This window comes from Mus caroli, unplaced genomic scaffold (assembly GCF_978045245.1).
Source record: "Mus caroli unplaced genomic scaffold, Mus_caroli_1 scaffold_16, whole genome shotgun sequence".
Lineage (NCBI taxonomy): Eukaryota > Metazoa > Chordata > Mammalia > Rodentia > Muridae > Mus > Mus caroli.
This window is the reverse complement of record NW_028227271.1, coordinates 2,395,512-2,418,418: the sequence shown is the minus strand read 5'-3', so window position 1 is coordinate 2,418,418 and position 22,907 is coordinate 2,395,512. Positions and strand designations below refer to the sequence as shown.

Below are 22,907 nucleotides of genomic sequence, written 5' to 3'. Positions count from 1 at the left end.
AGGTGACTTGGCAGAGACCCAGCCAGCCTATGATGGCAGTACACACACAGCAGACCATCTGAGTCACTAGGCAGTTAGTGTACCTCAACATCACTAGCAACCGTTGACTGAAGTAAGCGGCAAGCTTTTAGAAGCCCTCTCCTCTTTTTAACTTCCAGAGGTTGGGGAGGGGCATCTGCGATGCCAGGTCAGGTGTCTAGGAGATGAACGTGATCTTCTACTTTATCCCTAAGGGCTAAGTCTAGGGTCAACTACTGCCTCGGATGGGCCAGACTACACAGGGACCTCAGAGAGATTGGCTAGTACTGTGTACAATGCTACCTCACAGAAGAGTCAATGCCATTTCATCCAGGGATGTCCACAGTGCCTGGCTTCCTCCGGCCCCTTTGAATGGCTGTTGTGTCATGACTAGGTGCCTGGCACCGTGCTAGGACACACACACCTTGCCTGTTCACTCAGACTATTCTCCAGAGCTAGTATCACCTCAACAGCACCTCTTATTTATCACCTCTCATGTCTGAGCCACGGGAAGGGTTAGACTTACGGAAGTTCATGCCCCTGTGTGCTGTCGAGATCGGGACATCAATTCAGGTCTGGCTCCTAGAGCCTATGCCTTTCCCAGACGCAGTGCTGCTGCTGCTGAGAGGACCTACACCACCCACTCATTTGGTGACAGTAGCCTGACACCAAAGCCACCACAGACGTACATCCCACCTGAGGAAAAAAGCAAAGTGTTCCTCTGCAAACCAGGTTAGAGGCACATCGGCAGTGCCAACACCCCTTCCTGAGCAGATTGCCTCTTCTAAGCCCAATCCATACCCAGGAAGAGATCTTGGGGGGAACCCAACTGGGGTCAACATTATTGCAATGTCCCTGCAAGATAGAGTCCCAAGCTTTCTAACTATGAGGCCTCAATGCTATCTGCTGACCCGTCAGGATTTCCAGGTGTGTGCCAAGAAGTGAACAGAAGCTTCATTCACAGGCCTCCCCACTCCCACCCCGCCTGGTGTCTCTGATGTTCTGCCTGTCTGGGAATACCAACCAGTTTCAGAGATGCTCAGGTAAGGGCTCGTCCCACTCGTCACCTGTCACCCGTCACCCATCACCCTCACCCTCCAGTCTGCCTCAGAAGGGATAGAACTAGAGAAACACAGCAGACACAGGTGCCTTGCAGACAGATAGCCAGACTTGTCTAGCCCTCTCAGGCAGTCTCCCGCCTCCAGCTGACCTGGGCATCCCAAGGGCTGGGCCCCCTCACTTTGGCATCATAACCTCTTTGCCCATTGGCACGCTGCCTTCAGCAGAGAACAGTAACATGTTATGGTCTGCAAGACATAGCATGGCTCCATTGTTCCAGAGTCTGGAAAATGATCTCACGATGACCCTGAGAATGGAAGCTACTCTCAGTCTCTGCTTTGCTTGGGAGCTCATGGTAGCTCCTTCCTCAGTGCATTTTTGACTCCTCATTCCTCTGGTCACCCTTCCACACTGTCTTCTCGCCTCCTTTGGGTGGCAGAGAAATCCCCCGCAAGACTGCATCCTACCTCTTAAGCCTGTGAATGAATACATTAGGTTCCAAGGCAGAAGGAGACATAGTCTATGCATGGGATTAAGGCTGTTAATCCCCTGGCCTTGAAGGAAAGGGACCATCCTACACTATCCAGATGGCCAACGTCATCCTGAGGGTCTTGGATAGGCAAAGAGAAAACACAAAAAGCTAGTGCAATGCCCTATGTAAAGAGCACGATATAGTGCTGCTGATTTTAAAGAAGACAGGAAGAAGAGCACTGGCCAAGGCCTGTGTACAAGCCTCCAGAAGCTGGAAGGACCAGAAAGCAGATTTCTCCGGAGGCTCCAGGAGGCCAACCTTGCCAACTATTTGATTTTAGCCCAGCAACACTGATTTCAAACTCAGGCCTCCCATCTGTGATATAATAAAATTATGAAACTTTATTGCTGAGTATGCTGTAATTTGTTACAATGGCAGCAACACAACAAAGACCTTCTCTAAACAAAGTGTCAATACCCTGATTCAGTTTCAGTTGAGAAAGGCAAGTCTAAACCCTCCACACCTGCCCTCTTCTCACCCAACTTCAGGGTCTCTTCCCAGCCCCCCCCCCTCTCTCTCTCTCTCTCTCTCTCTCTCTCTCTCTCTCTCTCTCTCTCTCTCTCTGCTCTACCCAGCCCTCCTCTTCCTGAAGTCTGCCCCTTACTTCTCCTGTCCAGAGAGCTCCTCTCCAACCAAGGACCTCTTTATGCCCAGAGCCCCAATTTGCCCTCTAGGACCTGAAGTAGGTTTAGTGAACTGGTGAATAGGTAATACTTGCTATCTACTGTAACTCCTGTACTGCCTTGGGGTCTCAGTGCATTGAGATTAGCCCGGTGGTATTAGACTAAGATCTTTGAGTCAACCTGTCTCCTATGGATTTTTCTCTCCACACTCTAAGATGACAGTCAGGAGTAATGCTCAGAAAAAGAAGCTGGAGGCAGATCTACCCTTTGTTACCATCGATAGGAGTGAACTGACCAACCCAGCCTCTCCATCCTGGGTTCTTGCCTTTTGTGGAGGGTCCAGCCTGCTTTCACCTTGCCTGTTTGTCTCTGATATGTCCAGAAGATTTGTCCCTTAGCACCACAGTGACCTTGTGCCCTGGCCAACTGAGTTTGTTTTTCACTGTCTGCATAATTCTGGGTCTCCTCAATCATATGTTTTAGGGGTTCTCAGGCTGGCATGCATCTGAAGGTCACCATCTTCCCCATGCCCATACTGGACAGTGGCATCTTGCTGACAGGGAACCTTCTCCCTGCCTGTCTGGACAACTACTATGTGCCTCGCTTTGAGTGAAACCTGTCACCCTCTAAGACTCACTGTTAAGCCATCTGTTCTGTGGAAGCTGCAATAGGAACAGAACCATTCTTCTCCTTTTCACAAATATATTCATAGTAGGGGACAAGTCTTAGCCTTCCCCCAGCTCTGAGGACATGGACTCCCTGGATAAAATAACATGGGTCTATTCTCAGGTGCCTGCACTAACTCCAGTCCCCAGATGCTGTCTCTCTACTTGGTAGCCAGCCACACCTGCTCTGGGTTCACTGGTCCTTCTAGCCTGTGCCCCTGTGCTCCAATACCCTTCTCCTAAAATGTTTGTGATTCTTTAAGTAGTACCCAAACTATAATCCCTTTAAGGGTCTCTATTAAGAGTTGGCTCATATCTATAAACCAAGACTTTTACTGTCTTAACTTATTTTTTTAAACTGTTTTACCTGTTTATTTGGTAATTTTATAAGGCCATTTTATAAGGAACCTTTGTTAGCTCCTAACTTACATTTTTCCCCTAATGTACATGAAAATACTGCATACAAAGCAGGCTGTGATATAGGGTAAGAAATAATCCAATGTGGGCACAGTGATTTGCCAGCCGACATAGGAGACACTGCCCCATCTCACCCTCGCTCACCCCTTCTCTCATACACCTCCTTCTGAGATCCATCTTGGAGGAGAACCTGGGAGCAAGAAGAGAACTCCATCTTTCATCTGCCTCCCGTTCATGCCCCAGCCTTGCAGCTGAGTCCTGAGACCCTCTGCTCATTTTCAGGTCTCAGGTCTCTTCTCCCACCAAACCAGGAAGTCCCCTTGTTAGTGCTTTGGAGACAGGTGACCCACAGAGCCAAGTGACCAGGCTGACTTACAGCCTCAACTGAGAAAAGCAGGTACACCTGCCTCGCAGTCAGGGAGGTGGCTGTGGCTGGCGAGCTTCTGTAATTACACAACCGAGTGCTGCAAACCACAAATGAGCACTTAGAGAGCTGAATAACAGTCCTTAGAGGTGAGAGGGTGTGAATGCAGAAATGACAGCTTCTGACCCGTCCAAACAGCAGGCTGCAGGAGGTCAGCCAAGGTGCCAGTCAGGGGGAAAATGAGGAAGGAACTAAAGGGCCCAGGGAGTGCCCACTTAAAGACCCTCTCACTGGCCTCCTGCTAGCAAGCCTGGAAGTCTCCAATAGTCTGCCCCTTCGAAGTCCTGGGGCCTTGCTTGCCCTTGATGATCTGCTGCATTTCTGCCCCTCCACTGGCTTTCTGGCTCCTGCACCACCATGGGGCCACATCTAGCCTCACTCCAAGCCTCACTTTGTTGCTGACTCTGTACAAAGTCCTCAGTTTCTCCAGTTATCCTTAGGGCTCTCACTGCTCCAGCCTGCTGATACCCAGCACTTGGCTCAGGTGTTTGGGAGTCCAAATCTGATCTGAAGCCAGAGACTCTCACTCTGCTTCGGATGCTTGCTCCCTATGGAGGAGAGGTCGACAAGGCCACACGTATAACTCGCCTAAAGCTATATCCCCCCTCTTCTAGAGCAGCTCAGTTAACTACCCCATCTCCCCTCATTAGAGATCTCTCCAGCCTGTGTCCAGGTCTAGGAAGAGCTCTTTCCTCGTCAAGTCCTGTGCAGAGCGTGGGTCCTTACCGTGAGCTCCATGCTGTGTGCAGATGGAGGTTAGAGCTATGTAGACATATTAAAGACAAACCCAGGGGTCAAAAGAGAAGAGGGCAGAATAGGCTCTAGGGTTCCCTCTGTGCTGCCGCATTCAGAACATCTGGAGCCCTAAGAAATCAAAGAATAACATACCACCAGATCCTGGGCCTAGAGGACTCAGAGCCTGGTCCTCTGCTTGACCACTGACCTGGAGATCTTTAAAAGGAGAACCTTTGTCTCAATGTCAAAGAACCCAGGTGTGGCTGAGTGCTCTCAGGAACTCTGGGAAACCCACTGGCTGTGTTCTGCCTGATGCTCCAGCTATTTCATGGAGATTTGGGGGCATTTTCTTGCCATTCACCTCCTATTGTTAAATCCCAGAATCCAAACAAAACCCCCTTCCTAGTACCTTCTACTGTCTCTACCCTTTATCATTCTCCAAGATTCTGGAGCTATTTGCAGGCACTGAATCTGCGCAGTAGAAGTGCTTCGGAGCAGTGTGCTGGTGTGTACCTCTTTCAGCTCTGCAATTGGTGACACCTTGCTCGATGTGTCTCTGTTGTAAATATATTTACACCAAGAGAATCTGAAAGTATTGTGAGCCAGAGCTTGGTTTACTCTTTCGTTGCCTAGAGCTTCACCACTGCACACACACACCACTATTCACACCTAGCCAATAGGGCACTTGACATGCAACTAGCCTGAATTTGTACAGGCTTCAAATATGAAATATGTGCTATATTCTAAAGACTTGGTGTGCTGGTTAGGTTTTTGACTGTTTGAAAAACAAGCTGGAGTCATCTGGGAAGAGGGAACCTTAACTGAGAAAATAAATGATTCCATCAACCTGGCCTGTAGGCAAGACTGTGGGACATTTGGATTAATGTTGATATGGATGAATCCAGCCCATTGTGGATCATACCACCCCTGGGCAGGTTGTCCTTAGCAAGCCATGAGGAGCAAGCCAGTACGAAGTGTTCCTCCAGGATCTCTGCTTCAGTCCCTGCCTCTCGGTTCCTACCTTGAATTCCGATTCTGACCTCTCTTTACAATGTAGAGGAAGCTGTAAGACAAAACAAACCTTTTCCTCATGATGTTAATCACAGCAATAGAAAGGAAACTAGGACATTTGGCATGGAAGAGAAAAATAATATAAACCATGTCACCAGTTGTTTGTGTTTATTATATATTAAAGTGATTGTGTAAACACACATTTACCTTGTGACATATGACAAGCTTGAAGTAATTTCATGTCTTTTTTGTGTAGCTATTAAAAGATTTAAAATATATATGGCTTATGCTACATTTCTACTGGACACCACCAGATAATATGATAGAGAAGATGTTAGTAATAAAGATTAAATTTAAGTGTAGCTAGTATGTTGTAAATACTGGTAAGATCTGCAAAGTAAACTCCACAACTCAAAAGCTTTATCCAGTCCAGCAGAGAAGTCTTCCACATCACTTAGAAACACCTGAGTCCCAGATTTCCTCTTTCCTGACTGAATCACCTCCTTAGCACCAGACCTGCTTTTAATACACACCTCACTATTCACATATATCTGGGCAGTGCCACCCACTGGAGATGCCACTTCTTCACCATGTCTAGCCATGCCACATCATGTCACATAACTGGACACTGCAGCTCTCTGCCACTACCCAGCATCACCAAAGAGTATCTGTGCTTGCTACATTTCTATTACTATATAACAAAGTATACGAGAAAACCAACTTTTGAAGAAGAAAGGTTTATTTGTGTTTATGGTTTCAGGGGTTCACAAGGCAGTTAGGCATGATGCAAACATATGCTGGACAAAGAATTTCACATCGACAACAGAGGATAGAGGGAAAGGAGCTGGGTCCCCAAACCCTTTCAACACCCGCCCCCAGACTTCAAACCTTCCCACTTGGCCCTACCTCCTAATGGCTCCTCCACCTCCCAACAGCTCAGATGACAGCCACATCTCTAATACATGAGTCTTTGTGAGTCTCTGAGATCTAAACTCTCAATAGCAACATGTGGTATATCGCTAGGGCATGAAATGATCAAAAGCTAAAATAGAAAGTAGAGTTTCTAACAGAACACCGTGTCTTTCTCTGTAAGGTCAAGCCACCGTGCATTGGGGCTCTCTGCGTGTATCGTGGGTCACTGTCAGCAGGTTGCTAAGCTCACCAGCATCCTTTACTAACCAGCACGCCTATCTCCAGCCTCCTGTTCCCTCCTCATCCTCTCCTTTCCAGGCCTGGGAAGCCTCCGAGGAGTGGCCTGGAAGGCAGCTCATCCTAACTCTGTGGCACCCAGAACAGCACGTGTGCAACTTGCCTGCCGTGGCTCCAATCCCAGTTTCTAGATGCCTGTCCCCCATAGTCAATCACAGTGGGTATTTTGCTTCACAAGCTTGATGATTTGCCCAAGCCCTGCTTGCCTGCTTTTGCTGGTGACTGCTGACATACCTGGTCCTGGGAATGGTGGGCAGTGGCTAGGTTTCCAGGTTACCTGCTCACCATTCCCAGGAGCATCAAAGATAGAGAAAATCAGGTCATGGGGGAACGAAGCCACAAAGAGAGGATTCTGTGCCTATGAGAGGGGTTCAGAGAACGGAAGGCACAATTATGTGGGTTTCTTGGACCCAGTATTCACCTGGTGACAGTTCTGTCCTAGACACATTGTATAAGAAAATGTCAAACCACCAGACTGTATTCCCCAAAGACCCTCTGGACAAGTGGGTCACACTGACCAAGACTACAACTAGCATTTCTGTAAATCATGCATTAGGCCCAAACTGGTTTAGGTGGTAATTCTAGGGGTCAGACTGAGAGAGAAGTCAGGGAGAAGGGTGTTCTGCTGTGGTGGCTGAAGGGAGACAGAGAAGGAAGAGATAGGCTCTGAGCTCTAAAATGGAGTCAAATATGTAAGTCTTGTGTACAAGATGAAGATGAGAGGAAACAAGCCCCCAAATTAGTCTTCTTAGATAGCTTTTATTGTTATCTAATGATGATGATGAAGATGATGATGATGAATGTAAAATAATGATGATGACAATGACAATGATGGTGATGATGATGGTGATGAAGAAGATGATGACTACAATGATGATGAAAATGACTATGATAAAGATGATGAGGGAGATGATGAGGAAGATGGTGACTATGATGATGATGATGACGATGATGACAATGATGTAGATGATGAAGATGATGAAAATGGTGTAGATGATGATGATGATGATGAAGATGATGACAAGTAATGTTTACCACACTCTTCCTGTGGGGCCTGGCTTTGGTGTCTCCATCCTAGCAGTGCTAAGCAGCAATGGCTGTTATTATCCTTGCTGTGGTTTTTTTCATCCTCACCATGACAGAAGCTGAGACTGACAGAGTAAAGCCAATGGACTTGGTGAGGGTGAACGTCCTCCTGTAGCCAGGGTCCCAAGCACTAGCCCTCCCACACACAGCCTCTCTCCTTATGAGTGAGGTCTCTTCCGGCATTCACCAGCTCGTGTTCTTCCGCATGCTTCCCTACCCTACCCTACCCTACCCTACCCTACCCTACCCTACCCTACCCTCCTACAACGTCTCCACCATTGTACAGTTGGCAAAGCAGCCTTGTCCCCAGTGTGTAGAGGACGCTGAGGTACAGGGGAGATACAGCACATGCTAAGGCAGCACAAACACTTGGTCACTTTACATCGATCTGGAACACTTGAGGAAATGAAATCCAACGAGGTGGCATGCAGATAATGCTAGGAAGTGAAGTAACTTTCTTCCTGGGGTATCTCCCACTTGTCCCTTTTAACAAATGATTGCACGTCGAGTCCCATGATAGCAATATCATGTGCTACCTCGGCACTGCATGTGGGCCTCTGATCTGTGGTGCACTCGGCATCTGTCTACATTGTCTTGGAGCCACTGGGACTGACTTTTCACTGCTCCCTGCACACCTGGTCATACTGGGGATGGTACTCAGGTGCATCCATGCTACCCACGGGCAGTGAAGGATGCTCAAGGGTGGTGGCCTAGCTGCCTTCCAGTCAAGTGGAAGAGTCCCTTGGTTACCCTTGATCAGGGATTAAGGAGCTCTTAGGCTGGGTTTGGCTTGCCTGGGTGTGCAAAGGGGACAGTTTGGTCTTTGTGGCTTCAGAGGGTGTGGTGTACCAACCAACCCTTTCATAAGCCTGCCTCAGCCAGTGTGGGCCCCTCTTCCTAACACTCCCCTGTGTACTTAGGTAGAAGATGAAGTAGGAACCTTCCTAACACCCCACACACACACACACTCCATCCAGCATCAGGGAAATCCCTTGCATGATTCATCCACCTTTTAATTGTTTGGGGGATTTTCCATGACAACCCAGAGGCCCTCTCCATGGAATTGGCTGACTCCCAAGGCCTTCAAAGTCTTCAAGGAAAAAAAGCCATGGCCCAGTAAGGGCGGCACTTGCTCCCATCCAGGGATGGGAGCACACCTAGATCATTGTTCTCACGGTGTCTGTTTCATGTTCCACGCTTTGGTGGATCTATGACATCGATGTCCACTGGTACAGCTGTGTTCTAGACAAGAATGGAAAGATAGAAACAGCTCAGGCAGGAATCCAGCTTTGAAGAAGTCATCTCTCCTTGAGCTTGCTTGGGTTGGAAGAAGGTGATACTGAATGGCTGAATGAGGGATCCCAGGGGACTGAATTCCTGTGCTCAGGTCACAGGACCTGAGATGCTTGGCCCATAGAATGCCTAGAATTGAGAGCTCTTGGGGAGAGTGAGGCTTCAGTGGGTATGACAAATAAGCATAGATACGGCTTTAGTCCTGAATAGCCAAAGAGTGGAAATCAGACATAAGAACAAAAGCAAGCTTCTGCGACATAAAAGATCTGGACCTCAAAGGAAGAGGAACTGTCCATCTTGAATGGATAGTCACAGAGATGGTAGTTGGACACTGGTGGAATGGACTGCCTCTGTACTGGAGTCTCAAGGGGCCATTCATACAAGACAAACTCCTGCTTCCTTGATCTTTCTTGGGTTTTAATGTTTCTCCACTGAGAACTCATAGAACTGCCAACCCTGCTTCTCCAAGTCACCACACACACACACACACACACCTACACACCTAAACACACATACCTACACATGCACAGTTACATACTTACACACACACATGCATACACACCTACACACACACAGCTACACACACACACAAGCACATCTACACACACACCTACACACACAAGCACATCTACACACACACACACCCCTACACACCTAAACACACACACTTACACATGCAAAACTATACACTTACACATACATGCATACACACCTACACACACACAGCTACACACACCAGCACATCTACACACACACAAGCACATCTACACACACACAGCTACACACAGCTACACACACACACACATGCCTCTACACACACAGCTACACATATACATACCTAAACACACACAGTTACACACACACATACACACACACACACACAAGTACACACACTAGTCTCACTCCCCAGATACCCGCCTATGCTCTACCCACATCTCTCCTCATTCCTTTATCCATTAGTTTTGCTTAGTCCAATGCTACCTCTGGCCACCCCTGAGGGTGTCCAGCCTATGGCAGCCTTCAGTAGGAAAACCCAGGAAGAGTGGGACCCAGCTCAGTGTCTGTTACATGGAGCCATTAGGATTCCACTGATGGAAAACACCAGAAGTTCCTATACAGGATGCGCAGGGAAGGCTGTGGGGCATTGTGAAGGACTGGGAAGGTGCAGCAGCTGGGTGGGCAGAGTGCTGGCTCCCAACCTGGGAGGCAGGGTGGTGTTTGGAAAGAGTGTGGGATGTGAAGAGACAGAGCTCTTGTGTCTTCGCTGACTTCCTAGCTTTGGACATCGTGTCTCAGGGCAAAGAACACCCACCTGGAAGGTGACACAGGTGCTGTTCAGCCTATGGAGAGTAGCCCACGGGAGTCACAAGCATTAGCTTCTATCCCAGGCTGGCACTCTGGGCCTGGCCCACAGGGAGGGGCTGTGGAAAAGAAACTTCACAAATGGAAGAAGATGACAGTGGCCAAGGCAGGCACGTGCTAGGGGACCTGTCTCTTTCTCGTTCCCCTTCAGAGATGGCTTGTGTAGGTCCCAGCCATTGTGATCCAGAGCAGCTCTTGGTAGCATGAGCTGGGCTGTTGTGCCTGGTTCAGCCAACCCTGGGATGCCCTACGGTTGGATACCTTCAGGACGGTTTCTGTCAGGACTCACAGAGACAGCTTGGAGTCAGTCCTGTGGGCAGGGAATTCAGCCCACAGCTGCGATGGGTGTACAGGGTATGCCATGACCATGCAGTGAACACAAAGGAGAAGACGGTGGAGTCTCTGATGCAGGAAGGGAGCGTGGAAAGGAGCAGCAAGGTGGGGTGGAGAGAAGATTAGTGTCTCTGAAGCAAAAGACACAAACCAAGCATCGTGGGCTGTGATTGCTGGCCTTGAGGCAGGACTTGTAGTAAACTCTGCACTTCAGTACCAATGCCTACAGCTAGTAACCCACAGCCAGCACAGGCAGGCTCCAGAGACATCTGTTCACAAGGTCCAGGGCTACGGCATTTCCTGCCCAATTTTCTTTTCTTTTGTTTTCTTCTCTTTCTTTGTCTCCTTCCTTCCTTCTTTCCTTTCTTCTTTCTTTTTTCTTTTCTTTTTTTTTCATACTGTGTAGCTCAGGCTGACCTCAAACTCCTGATCCTCCTGTTCCAGCCTCCCCAGTCCCTTGAGTATCTGTTCCTGATGTGTGTGTGTGTGTGTGTGTGTGTGTGTGTGTGTGTAGTATATGGTAGCATGTGTGGTGTGTGTATGTGTGGTGTATGTGTGGTGTGTGTGTGTGTAGTATATGTGGTATATATGTGTATGTGGTATTTGTGTGTGGTATGTGTGTCTATGTGTGTCTATGTGTGTGTGTGTGTGTGTATGTGTGTGTGTGTAGTATGTATGTATGTATATGCATGTGAGCATGTGCATATGTGGAGACCCGAAGTAAACCTCAGGTGTCTTCTTCAATTTCCACTAATTTTTAAAGTCTCCAACTCAGTGATTCTCAACCTTCCTAATGCTGTGACCATTGAACGTGGTTGCTCATGTCTCTTTTAAAAGGGCTTATTTTATGGAGACCACCAACCACAAAGTTATTGTTACTATTTCATAACTGTGATTTCACTACTGCTATGAATAATAATGTAAATATCTAATATGCATCCCCAAGGGGTGGTAACCCATAGGTTGACAGCAGCTGACAACTGAGCCTGAAGCTGCTGAGTACATACTGTCACTATTTTGTTGCCCCGAATTGTCTACCAAGTTCCATCTGAGCTGTCATCAGCCACACACTCTCATGCTGAGACTTGCCATGTGGGGCTCCTACCTGTATTCTGCTTAGTATCTAGGGCTCTAAAGAACAGACTCAGAATCTAGGATAAATCTGTTCACCTAGGAAGCTCCCATGAGCCCTGGGGCACAAAGGGACAATGTGGAGATTCTTTACTCCCTCCCCAGATCCACGTGGTAAGTTAACAATGCCCAGAGATGCTTTCTCTACTCTAAGTCTGAGATGTGTTCAAGGCTCTTGACTGGAAACATCTTTTACTATTTCATTTTGTTCCTTAATATAAAGGCAGTAGGGTAACAAAAACAGAAGGCATGTAAAGGACATTTGCAGGGAAAATGGCAGGGTGTGTCACACACATGCGCACACACACACACACAATCACTTTGCCAGCCAAGGAATTTGTCTCCTCCATGCTCCCCTCCTCCACACAAGGCAGGACTGACCATCATGACATTAGTCCCTTCAATCAACAAGAGCATATCCTAGAAATGCCAACCACCCAGCCTCACTGTCATGTACTCCACTCCACTCCAGCCTCAGCTTCCAGAAACTTGCTGCCTGCTCTATTGATCACAGCCGTGACCCAGGATTCAGGAGTCTCACCAGCTCCACTCTCCCAGTGAACTTAATACAGTGAAGAGTAGGGCGGCTGTCTGCCAGGTAGTCCTGCCTGCCAGAAAAGACCCAGAAAGGGGTCAGAGTTCTGCCAAGACACAGTTCAGAGGCCTGTTGACAGCCAGAGACTCACTGGACAGCCACCCTTTCTGTCTCTGCCTGGGACTCCTCCATCCAGCCTGTTCTCTGCATTTCCCACCTGCAGCCCCAGTGAGGCCCCTCCTTCTGTCAAGCATTCTGATACTTTGTTCATTTCAGCTCTACATTGTTACCCACTCCACCTGCAGTGGCAGCACACAGTGGCGTGGGAGCTCATCACTGTGTGCGAGTTCAGGTGAACATTTGACCAAAGACTCCGAGACTAAGCATCAGATTGTGCTGTTTATTGAGAATGCAACAGGGAGGGCTTTAAAGAATACAAGAGAAGCCAAGGCTGTCCCATTTTCTCTGGTTCTGGGTTCAAGAAAGTGAAGACAGAGTCCCTTTACTCTGAGTGGTTCCACTCAATACGAGACTGTGCTGAGGTGGGGTGGGCTGCCAACTCTGAGTCGGTTTTCTGTTAGTCTTCTTCTTGGGTACAGCTAGCTTGTGTTGTACACGGAGCTGGGACAAAAGCTCAGCAGACGAGGAAGCCCAGATGGAGACCCAAGAAACCAGGTAGTGTGGTGAGGACGGAGGCAAAGGCTGGTGGAAGGGACAGGCTGGACCTGAGCTGAAGCTTAGAAATCCCTGGTGTCTATCAGAAGTGCACCACATGGTAGCTCAGAGCTACTCAGGCTCAGAACACTTGGAGAGAGAAGGTTAGCTGAGGACACATCTAGGGGCCCAGGAATGATATAAGGGAGTAGGGAGGGGGACAACAGGCAAGGGCACAGAGGGTGCTGAGGGATCGAGGCCACAAGAAACCCTCTCACCGGCCACCTTTCTTGGAGGGGGTGCTCAGACTGGAGCCCTTTGTTAGGGTATCCTTGTAGTCACTGGAACTACCTCTGCTCCTGTTCTCCCCACCACGGACACTGCACACTCCAGAGATGCAGCTAGTGCTATTGGCCACGTAGCCACCGCTGACTGTGCTGGGCCGGAAGCCATAACCTCCACTGCCACTGGTGCTGCTGATAATGGCTGCAGAGAGAAAGGGGGAGGGGTAGATTCAGACCAACTCAGGCAGAGCTGGGGGAGCAGAGTGTCTCCTATCCCCACAATAGTTGGGTCTCAATGAGAACCTGATCATAGTCATTTCTTCACCCTGAGACACCTCCCCCATGTCCTTGGCTTACTCAGTTTATACCCACTATGGCTGAGTCTTGCCCCATTGATACTCAAGCTCGCCTTTCCATCAGATACCCATGTTCCCATCACTGCCCCTCCTATTAGCATCTCTGCTAAATCTCCTGCCTCTAACTGCTTTCTCCTACTGGCTCCCCACAGATGGCAATCCAAGATCATAGACTGAAGCCTGCCGGCTTGAAATGCCCCTTCTGTAGTTCCTTCATCCCTGCCTAAATCCCCAGCCCAGATCTGACTATAACTTGCAAACTCATCCTCAAAAGCCTGACACAGACCCCCAGACACATCATTTTCTTAGAATTCCCCCTTCATTTCCCCCTCTTATATGGCAGAGGCTATCCCTTACTACCATCCCCTGGGAGGCAGAATGATAAAGATGAAGGGCTTTGGGGTAGCAGGAAGTTGGGAGACCTGCTCTGTACCTGCTCTCTGGCTTTGTGATCTCAGCCTTTTTCCCTTCTACTTCTTAGACCCCTCATCTGCACCCACAGGGTGTGACTAAGGCTCTTTCCAGTATTCAGTGCCTATGACTCAGATCCAGGCCCACGGGTACTTACAGATGCTGACAGGGGAAGAGTATTCTCCGGACATCCTGTTAGGGAGAAAGGTAAAATCAGAAAGAGCTTCCCACAACATCTTCCAAGCCACTGCCGCCATCAGCCTGAGATGTGCTTCTCTGCACCCAATGGGCCCCTTTGGATACTCCAGGAGTGCTTTACCTAAGGCACAGCCTGAGGAGCTTTGGAGGCCATCCCTTCACACTGGGGAGCAAGCAGGTAACACACTGGACCAAATGATAGGGTTTTTTGTTTGTTTGTTTGTTTGTTTGGTTGGTTGGTTGGTTTTTTGAGACAGGGTTTCTCTGTGTAGCCCTGGCTCTCCTGGAACTCACTCTGTAGACCAGGCTGGCCTCAGAAATCTGCCTGCCTCTGCCTCCCAAGTGCTGGGATTAAAGGTGTGCTCCACCACTCCCGGCTGATAGTTTTGTTTTGTTTTTTTTTAAGAAGTGCACACATGAGTACTGTACTGTCCACTCCCACCATGGTGAGCCTTCTCCTCCCTAGTCCACCGGGAAGCGGAAGCGGGAGTGGCTGGCTAGCCTAGCACACCTACAGTGTACCTGTGCTGGTGAAGAAGAGGGGATAAGGAAGCCTAATGGAGGGATGGGGTTCAGAAGACAAGAGAAGCAGGAGGCTCCCAGACACTCTGACAGGTTATAATGGCTGAGTGTACTGATTCACGTAGCTCACCGCAGCACAGCACCCAGGATGAGGTGAGCATTCAGCACTCATGAATATGGCTGCTGCTTTTCTGAGATGGTTTTATGTAACCTCAAACTCAGTATGTAGTCAGGGGTGACCCCGAACCTCTTATCCCCCATGACCACCTCATAAAAGCTAGGACATGGAGAAAGCACGGTTCTGATTCAATTAAACCCAGGGCTTCGCACATGCTAAGCAGGTATGCTCTGCCTGCTGAGCTGCATCTCCAGCCCAGCTGATACTCCTAATTGCCCAAGCACACTCTGCGCACCTGCACTCCTCGCTCTCCAGAAGTTTGCGGTAGGTGGCGATCTCCATGTCCAGGGCCAGCTTTAGGCTCATGAGTTCCTGATATTCACGCAGCATCCTGGCCAGCTCCTCCTTGGCCTGGTGCAGGGCACCCTCCAGCTCATCCAGCTTGGCGCGGGCATCCTTGAGGGCACTATCACCTCGCTGCTCGGCATCAGCGATGGCCGTCTCTAAGTTAGAAGCCTAAATGCAAAGAAGTTAGAAAAGAGAAGCAGGCATGGGCGTTATCTGCAGGCAAACCCCTCACATTCAGTAAGATCCAAGAGCAAACGCCCACTTCATTGGATGCATGCCAGGCTTCTGGCCTGACTGGAAGGGGCTGGCAAGTCCTCCTGGATCTTAGCTATGCACCTATTCCAAGACGTCTGTGAGGGGAAAACATGCTCCCTGACTTCTGGAGACCACAACCACTTCAGTGCCAGGCACTGATCACCAAGCCTGGCAATCACTCACAGTGAATGCCTGGCTGTCTGGTTTTGAGTTGCTTGGGACCCCAGAGAGCAATAGTATAAGACAATGTGCTAGAATCTAGCAATTAAATACAATAGCAGCTCCAGTCCAGAAATATGGCCTATGTGTGAGGGTCACCAGAAGGAGAGTCTCCAGAATAACAATTATTTGCCAAGTGCTCACTGTGCACCCAGCACCTTGTTTGGCACATGCATCCCACGCCCCACCTCGTTAGCTCCTTATGACCTCCTGTGAGGTAAGGAGGAGTGACTTGCACACATGACCCCAGAGCTGTTGTGCTAAAGCCCATGGGAAGAATGTGGGATAGGGGCCTAGCAGCTACATATCCCACACCCTTACCATGCCTCCCTTCATCTGGCACAGAGAGGACGTTGCTCCTTAGGGTCTTTGTGGTAGGATGGTGAGCTCTGCTGTTCTCTCATTCTATCTTCATCTTCTGTCCCCACTGCTAACCTGAGGCTAACTGCCGTGCTTGTACTTCATTGGGGACATCCCAAGCCCACTTCCCTTTCTCAGCCACATCAATGATATTTACTAAATAATCTAGTGCTACATGTAGGCACAGCTCAAGAAGTTGAGGGGGCATGAAGGCAGTCAATGCCCTGACTCCTTTCAGTCCAAAGAGTTTGGGGGACAGGCAGCTGTCAGGAGGAGTTGCCAAAAGCTGTGAAAAGACCAGGGAGCACAGCCTGGGGAGCACAACCTGAGGGAAGAGGTTCAGCCCAGCCCGGCCCATAAGCCAGGGAAGGCTTCCTAAGAGAGAAGAGGCTATCCAAGGAGAGGCGCTTAGAGTGAGTAGAGAGGGAAGTGGCCCAGAGACGTCCAAATGCTGAGGCAGTGACCTCACTGGTATCTGCTCTTGTTGCTGGAGACCTCTGGGAACTCACAAGCACTCCACCGGGCTCACTGCCCCTGGCCATGAGCCAGAGTTCCTCACCTGCTTCTTTGCATTCTCAATCTCTGAGCGGAGTCTCTGGATGAACCGGGTCAGCTCAGTGATTTCATTTTTGGTGTTTTTGAGGTCATCTCCATGGCGACCAGCTGCCAGCTGCAGCTCCTGGAACTGGAAAGCCCAAACCATAGAGTTGGGTAAGTGTGATAACATGGCTTCTCTGAGGTCCCTGAGTCCCCAAATGAAGGGTCATGGCAGGAGGGCACAGAGGACTCTGACATTTTAAGCATCGACTCTCATCTGAACATACCAGGTTTATCCTTCACACAATGGAGTCACCCCACCTGACACCCCCCTCCTCACACCCCTAGCCCAGTCTCAGCTTCTCACCTTGGTCTGGTACAGGGCCTCAGCTTCAGCCTTGCTCTTCAGGGCAATCTCCTCATACTGGGCGCGAACCTCATCGATGATACTGTCCAGGTCCAGGTTCCTGTTGTTGTCCATGGACAGGATGACGGACATGTCGCTGATGTGGGACTGGATCTGAGCCATCTCCTACAGAGACCATGAGCAGGGGTGGATATTAGCTTGACCACTGTCAAATTCTAGTGATGCCACATAGGGCCTGAAATGCAGGACCGTGAGCTTCGTGTGCAAGGAAAATTCCTTGCTGGGCCCTAGGCAGATTCTGCTGCCTTGGAATGAGGCCTTGGAATAGAGATGGGGCTCTCGGGAGTAACATGCAAGGTGCTTGGCCGACTGAGAGGCCTCCTTGATAGCTGGAGCCTCTATGACTCTCACAGGCCCTAAACTAGAGTTTTAGCCACTGGCCACTCTGAAGAATGGGGTGCAAACACCGAGACTTACTGCTTCGTACAGACACTTGAAGAATTTGATGTCCTGGTCCATGGTGTCCACCTTGGCCTGCAGTTCCACCTTGTTTGCATAAGCCGCATCCACATCCTAAAAGAAGAGCCAGCAATCCACTGTCACCTTAGTTGCCATCCAGTAGGTGACACCCAGCTCAGCCCAGCTGCCTGCTGGGGACATCATCTTCTATGTGGCTCATGAGGAAGGCAGTTGGGGGCAGCTGCCCACCTCCCATCATGAGAACCTCTTCCATGGTTAGGAATATGGGGTTGCCTCTCAGAAAGGGTGTTGCAATGAAAGTCACCTCTGCAACATTCTGAGCCAAATTCCATGGGTGAAGAGAGCCCCTCGAACTGGCTCTTCTCTGCCATCCTCCCAACCAATCATTTCTTCTCCTGAACACTGTGGTCCCACTGTCATTTCTGTATCACCCCATTTGGGGACTGATGGCAAAACACATGGTAGCCTCTCTGGCCTCTTCTACCCACCTTCTTCAGCAGCACAAACTCATTCTCTGCAGCTGTCCGCCGGTTGATCTCCTCCTCATACCTGTGGGAAGGGCAGGGGTAATAGCTGATATCCTTCACCCAGGGGAGACACTGCATACATAGAAAAATGCCAAGCTATGGGGCACAGAGAATTGAAGGACTAGCCAAGCAAAGAAGGCTTCCTGGAGGAGAGGATGGTAGCCAAATTTGGAAGAAGACCCATCTTGAAAAATAAGGAGGAAGTATGCAGAGCAAACAGCCTTTGGGAAAGCTAGGAGGATGCAGGAAGCAAACTGCTTCTCACCAAATGTGAGCAGTGCCCCAGGTCACCAAGTGTTTCCATGCACTTCTCAACAGAGAAGCTCTGAGAATGTGAAAGGTTTATCCATAGTTGACCTCAGCCAGAGATCTGACACTGCCCAGCTACTTGGAAGTTTGTCCCTGATGTCAATGGATCAGGGAGCCAGTTTGTACTGGTTGGTTAACACAAGCTAGAGTCAAAGAGGAAGGGTCCTCAGTCGAGGAAGTGCCTCCATGAGATCCACCTGTAGGGCATTTTCTCAATTAGTGATCAATTGTGGAGGGCCCAGCTCATGGTGGGTGGTGCCATCCCTGGGTTGCTGGTCCTGGGTTCTATAAGAATCAGGCTGAGCAAGCCAGGAGAAGCGAGCCAGTAAGCAGCACCCCTCTATGGCCTCTGCATCAGCTCCTGCCTCCAGGCTCCAGCCCTGCTTGAGTTCCTGTCCTGGCTTCCTTCATTGATGAACAGTGCTGTGGAAGTGTAAGGTGAATAAACCCTTTCCTCCCCAACTTTCTTTTTGTCACAGTGTTTCGCCACAACAATAGAAACCCTGACTACGACAACATTCTGGATTTCTGATGTAGTGACTCTACTTGTATGGCCTCGGACATACGAACTCTCCACCTCCGAAACTTTGAAACCAAATGTTGAAGCCCTTCAAAGGGACAGGGTGCGCAGGTTCCCTCCTCACTCACTTCTTCTTGTAGTCCTCCACCACGTCACGCACGTTCCTCAGCTCGGAGTCCAGCCTCACTCTGTCCCCAGACAGTGTCTCCAGCTGCTTCCGCATGTTGCTGATGTAGCCCTCAAGGATGGGCTCCAGGTTGTTCTTGCAGTTGTTCAGGTCCAGCTGCTGCAGCAGCTCCCACTTGGTCTGCAGCACCTGGTTCTGCTGCTCCAAGAAGCGCACCTGGAACCCAAATCCAGCAGATGTTGAGCCCACAGAATTCATCACACTTGACATGCAAAGCTATTATTATGCTCACTGCTCTGGATGCATCTTTTCCTTTAACCCCTCTACAGCTGTAAGAGGCGAGACATGATCAGGGGCATAAGAATTTTTGCTTTTTCCCAGGGTCCAGAAGTTTATTCAAAGGCAGAGCTCAGAACTATGCCTAGACACATGTCCCCTTACTGAGAACATCCAATCAACCACAGCCTATTGTGGCCAAGCCAGCATAAGGCAGGAGCATGCCTGACAACAGCAGAATAGGGCCAGGCTGTATACATCTGTCTGGAAAGGCCACCCACTCTGAAGATGGAGTCAAGCTCTGTCTATGACATGTCAGAGCACAGTGAGCCAAGAGTGTCTGAGAATTTCAGATCCACACACCAGGTCTCTCATCTCTGCCCACTGATGCTGTCTCCTCCACAGCTCTCAGAACCACTCACTCTGGGGCAAGTACAAGACATGGAACCAGACAGACATACATACAGACAGACAGAGCCTGACCCTCACCAGACCAGGGAACTTACCAGAGATCAATAGCATATACCAGTCACAATTTTTAAAATCTGACTTCTTTTTTTAGCATCTGTGAGCACAGGCACATTTATGCAAGGCTGTGTTCACAGGATGTACAAATACTGCCTGGAGTTCTACACTTGAGGGGCGATTGCACTGAACTGCTGGTCTCTAACAGATCATCCAGCACTTGGCTTGGTTTACCCAATCCACACTTCTCCCTGAGCTGAGCATTAACAACACCCAGGACAACACAGTACCCAGCATGCCACTAGACATGGGTAGGTCACCAATAGGAGTGGACATCTCTTCTCTGTCTGAGGTTGAGAGGTCACAGTGTTCCTGGGACCAGGCTCTGAATCTCCTTCCCCCTCCCCAAGAGGTAGGACCCTCGCACCCAAATCCTCAGAGGACCTTGATTGTCTAGATGTGACTATCCCATAGGACAAGAAGCTGCAGCTCCAGCCTTGGGCCCTGAGACTGAGCAGAGGGTGGGGCCTCCACACAGGAAGACTAGCACTGGGGCAGAGTCTGCCCTTGTGGCCACAAGACCCAGGACTGTGAGGCTTAATTGTCATAGAGCCACCCTATCCCTCTCATCTCTGCCCCTAGACCTAGAGATAGCAGACTGGGGGTGAACTTCCACCTTGCCTGTCCTGCAAATGGCTGTACGTATGACTCTATGGTGGGTTTCCTGACCTAGAAGCTGAGAGGAGCTGTCTTTCATATGCCACAGCAGACATCCTGACTGAGATGGAGGATTCCTTTAAGGTCTTGTATAGATCTGAGGTCCCTTTGTTTCCTAGAACTCTTTCCCCAAAACAACAGACACCATTTGAGGAGGACCTGGTCTGAGCCAGCGTTTGAGGAGGACTTTGCCTGAGCCAGGCATTGTCCCAAGATCTTCACATGAGATTTCTTTTCTCAACTGACAGAAGCCCCAGAGGAAGGTCATGATTTCCACACTAGAGGGAAGGACATAGGACCCAGATGAAACAAGTAATTTCCCCACCCCACCCCCAAAGCCTGCCAAGTCTGACTCCAGAGTACCTCTACCCCTATCTTGCAAGAGAGCCCTTCACCACTAAGCAAACACCCTCCGTGAAGACATCCTTTAGCCTAAAGGGCCTGGGTGGCCACACACTTGTTCATGATCCACCAGTTAGGTGACTAGGGAACAAGATCATCCTGAGAAGAAGACAGGCTCTTTGGACCCCAAGGCTGATTCTCTCCCTGGCTTTTACTGTGTACAGCCAGTTTGACTGCAAGGCTTAACAAAGGTACCAATGTAAAGTCTCCATAGCAAGGCCCATCTCTCTTTCCCAGAGTTCCCCTGTGAGTAGCATCCCTGAAAGCCTCTGCCAGCAGAAACTATCCATCCCTGCAGATGTTCTCTCTCTGAGCAGCAGAGAACCTTTTACAAGGTATTAAGGTTACAGAATGTACCGGCATCATGTACAGTAACTGTACCAACTTCAATCCCTCTTGAGGGATTGAAGATAACCTACTCCCAGCAGATGAGACAAGAGCTGTTCCCAGGTGCCCCTGTCCTAGCAGACTCACCTTGTCAATGAAGGTGGCAAACTTGTTGTTCAGAGCCTTGATCTGCTCCCGCTCCTGTGCGCGCACCTTCTGGATCTCTGGGTCCAGCTCCACATTGAGTGGGGCCAGAAGGCTTTCATTGACTGTGACCTGATGGATACCGCCAGGTGGGCACACAGCAGGGCACACGGGCCCCAGGGCCACACTGCCAAAGATACTTCCGGCAAAGCCACTGGCTCGGTTCCGGCCAAATCCAAAACCTCCGTTCTTCCCGCTGCCGCTAGCCATGTTGAGAGTGATGCTCCTGCCGCCTCCCAGGCTGTAGAGACTCCGACTGCCAAAGCCCCCGCTGAGCCCTTTGCCTCCTGCCCGGTAGGAGGATGAGCTTCCCCCAGAGAGCACTGCGGAGCAACCACTGAAGCCCCTGCTGCTGGCTCCAGACTTGCAGGTGAATTGGCGGCTCATGTTGTTGGTAGAGGATGGAGTAAAGGTGCAGGAGGAAGGCTGATTCCCACGAAGGTTGTGCTGGCTGCAGTGAGGACCAGCAGGTGCCTTTATATATGCTTGGCATTGGGCTAGCAGATGGGCAGTAGAGAGCTTAATTCGTGGGTTTGGCTTGCCTGGGAGCAAGAAGTCATTTTCTCTGTGCTGAGCCAGAGATCGGCCCTCCCCACCTCTGAAACAACATGAAACTGTTAAATTGCTGGGCTTGCAAACTTTACTCTGGTAATTTGGGTCTTATCTAATTAACCCGCTGTTATAAGGTAATTTGCCCCAGGCCACAGCCTCCTCAGGGGAATGTCACTAGGACTCCACCATCTCCCAGATTCATCTCTGTGGCTGGCTTTCTTACAGGGGTTCAGAAGGCAGAGATGGTGTAGACATTTTGGACAGAGCAGGCCACTAAGTACAATGCCCAAGGACTCTACCACAGCTGTAGCCCCTGTCCTAGAAAGGGGAAGCCCATTTGAGACTAGCTGTATCCAGATAGAGCCCTAACCCAGCCTGTGTCCAAATTTTTCTTGCTTTAGAATCCTACTCAGCTGAAAACACTATCTCACTATGGGGCCTTGTCAGAGACCTTTGAGGGAGGCCATTCTCCAGCAGACTTTCTCACCAGGCCTCCCACAGATATAAGCCATGGAGAGAAGTGGGTCTCTCCTTTTGGGGTACCAGGATGAAAGGACCCTATTTTTATCATGGGACCTGTGTCACAACGACTATGGGCTAAATGACAGCCATGTGCTTATCACACTTTCCAGAGAGGTAGACATGCCCAGTGCACCTGTCAACCCCATAGTAAATAAAGCCGGTAAGAGACTGAAGGAAGGGACAAGCCTCTGGCTCTTGGGGAAAATGAAAAGACAAGAGAGTAGAATTTGGTGGGGACTCCACAGGCAGAAAGCACAGAGGACCACACAGTCTGGGGAGTTCAAAGTTGCCCCACGAAATCTCCAATTCACCATGCCTCTCTCCTGCCATGTTCATCTGCATGTTCACAGTAAGGGCAGGAATCCGTTGTCACCCATGGACCCTCCCTCCAGCTACTACTGTCCAGGCCTGGGAATT

At 49.7% G+C, this 22,907-nt stretch overlaps 1 protein-coding gene across 1 annotated transcript; it reads right to left on the bottom strand.

The window, feature by feature from the left end:
* Positions 1-13,361: 13,361 nt before the first annotated feature.
* Krt71 (keratin 71) lies at positions 13,362-21,803 on the bottom strand. The gene is made up of 9 exons (XM_021182944.2): positions 21,360-21,803; positions 19,027-19,241; positions 18,031-18,091; positions 17,540-17,635; positions 17,063-17,227; positions 16,718-16,843; positions 15,272-15,492; positions 14,296-14,330; positions 13,362-13,573 (listed from the first exon to the last, which is right to left on the bottom strand). Exons 1-9 carry the CDS (start codon positions 21,801-21,803, stop codon positions 13,362-13,364), a joined length of 1,575 nt encoding a protein of 524 aa, XP_021038603.1.
* Between the last annotated feature and the right edge of the window lie 1,104 nt (positions 21,804-22,907).

What these genes read in the sequence shown, in the direction of transcription:
- Krt71 (XM_021182944.2), bottom strand. Translation starts at nt 21,803, where the DNA reads ATGAGCCGCCAATTCACCTGCAAGTCTGGAGCCAGCAGCAGGGGCTTC. An exon ending in TTGAGAATGCAAAGAAGCAG is followed by an intron (nt 15,493 to 16,717) that starts GTGAGGAACTCT and finishes CTTTGCATTTAG; the next exon opens with GCTTCTAACTTAGAGACGGC. An exon ending in CTCTTCCCCTGTCAGCATCT is followed by an intron (nt 13,574 to 14,295) that starts GTAAGTACCCGT and finishes TTCTCTCTGCAG; the next exon opens with CCATTATCAGCAGCACCAGT.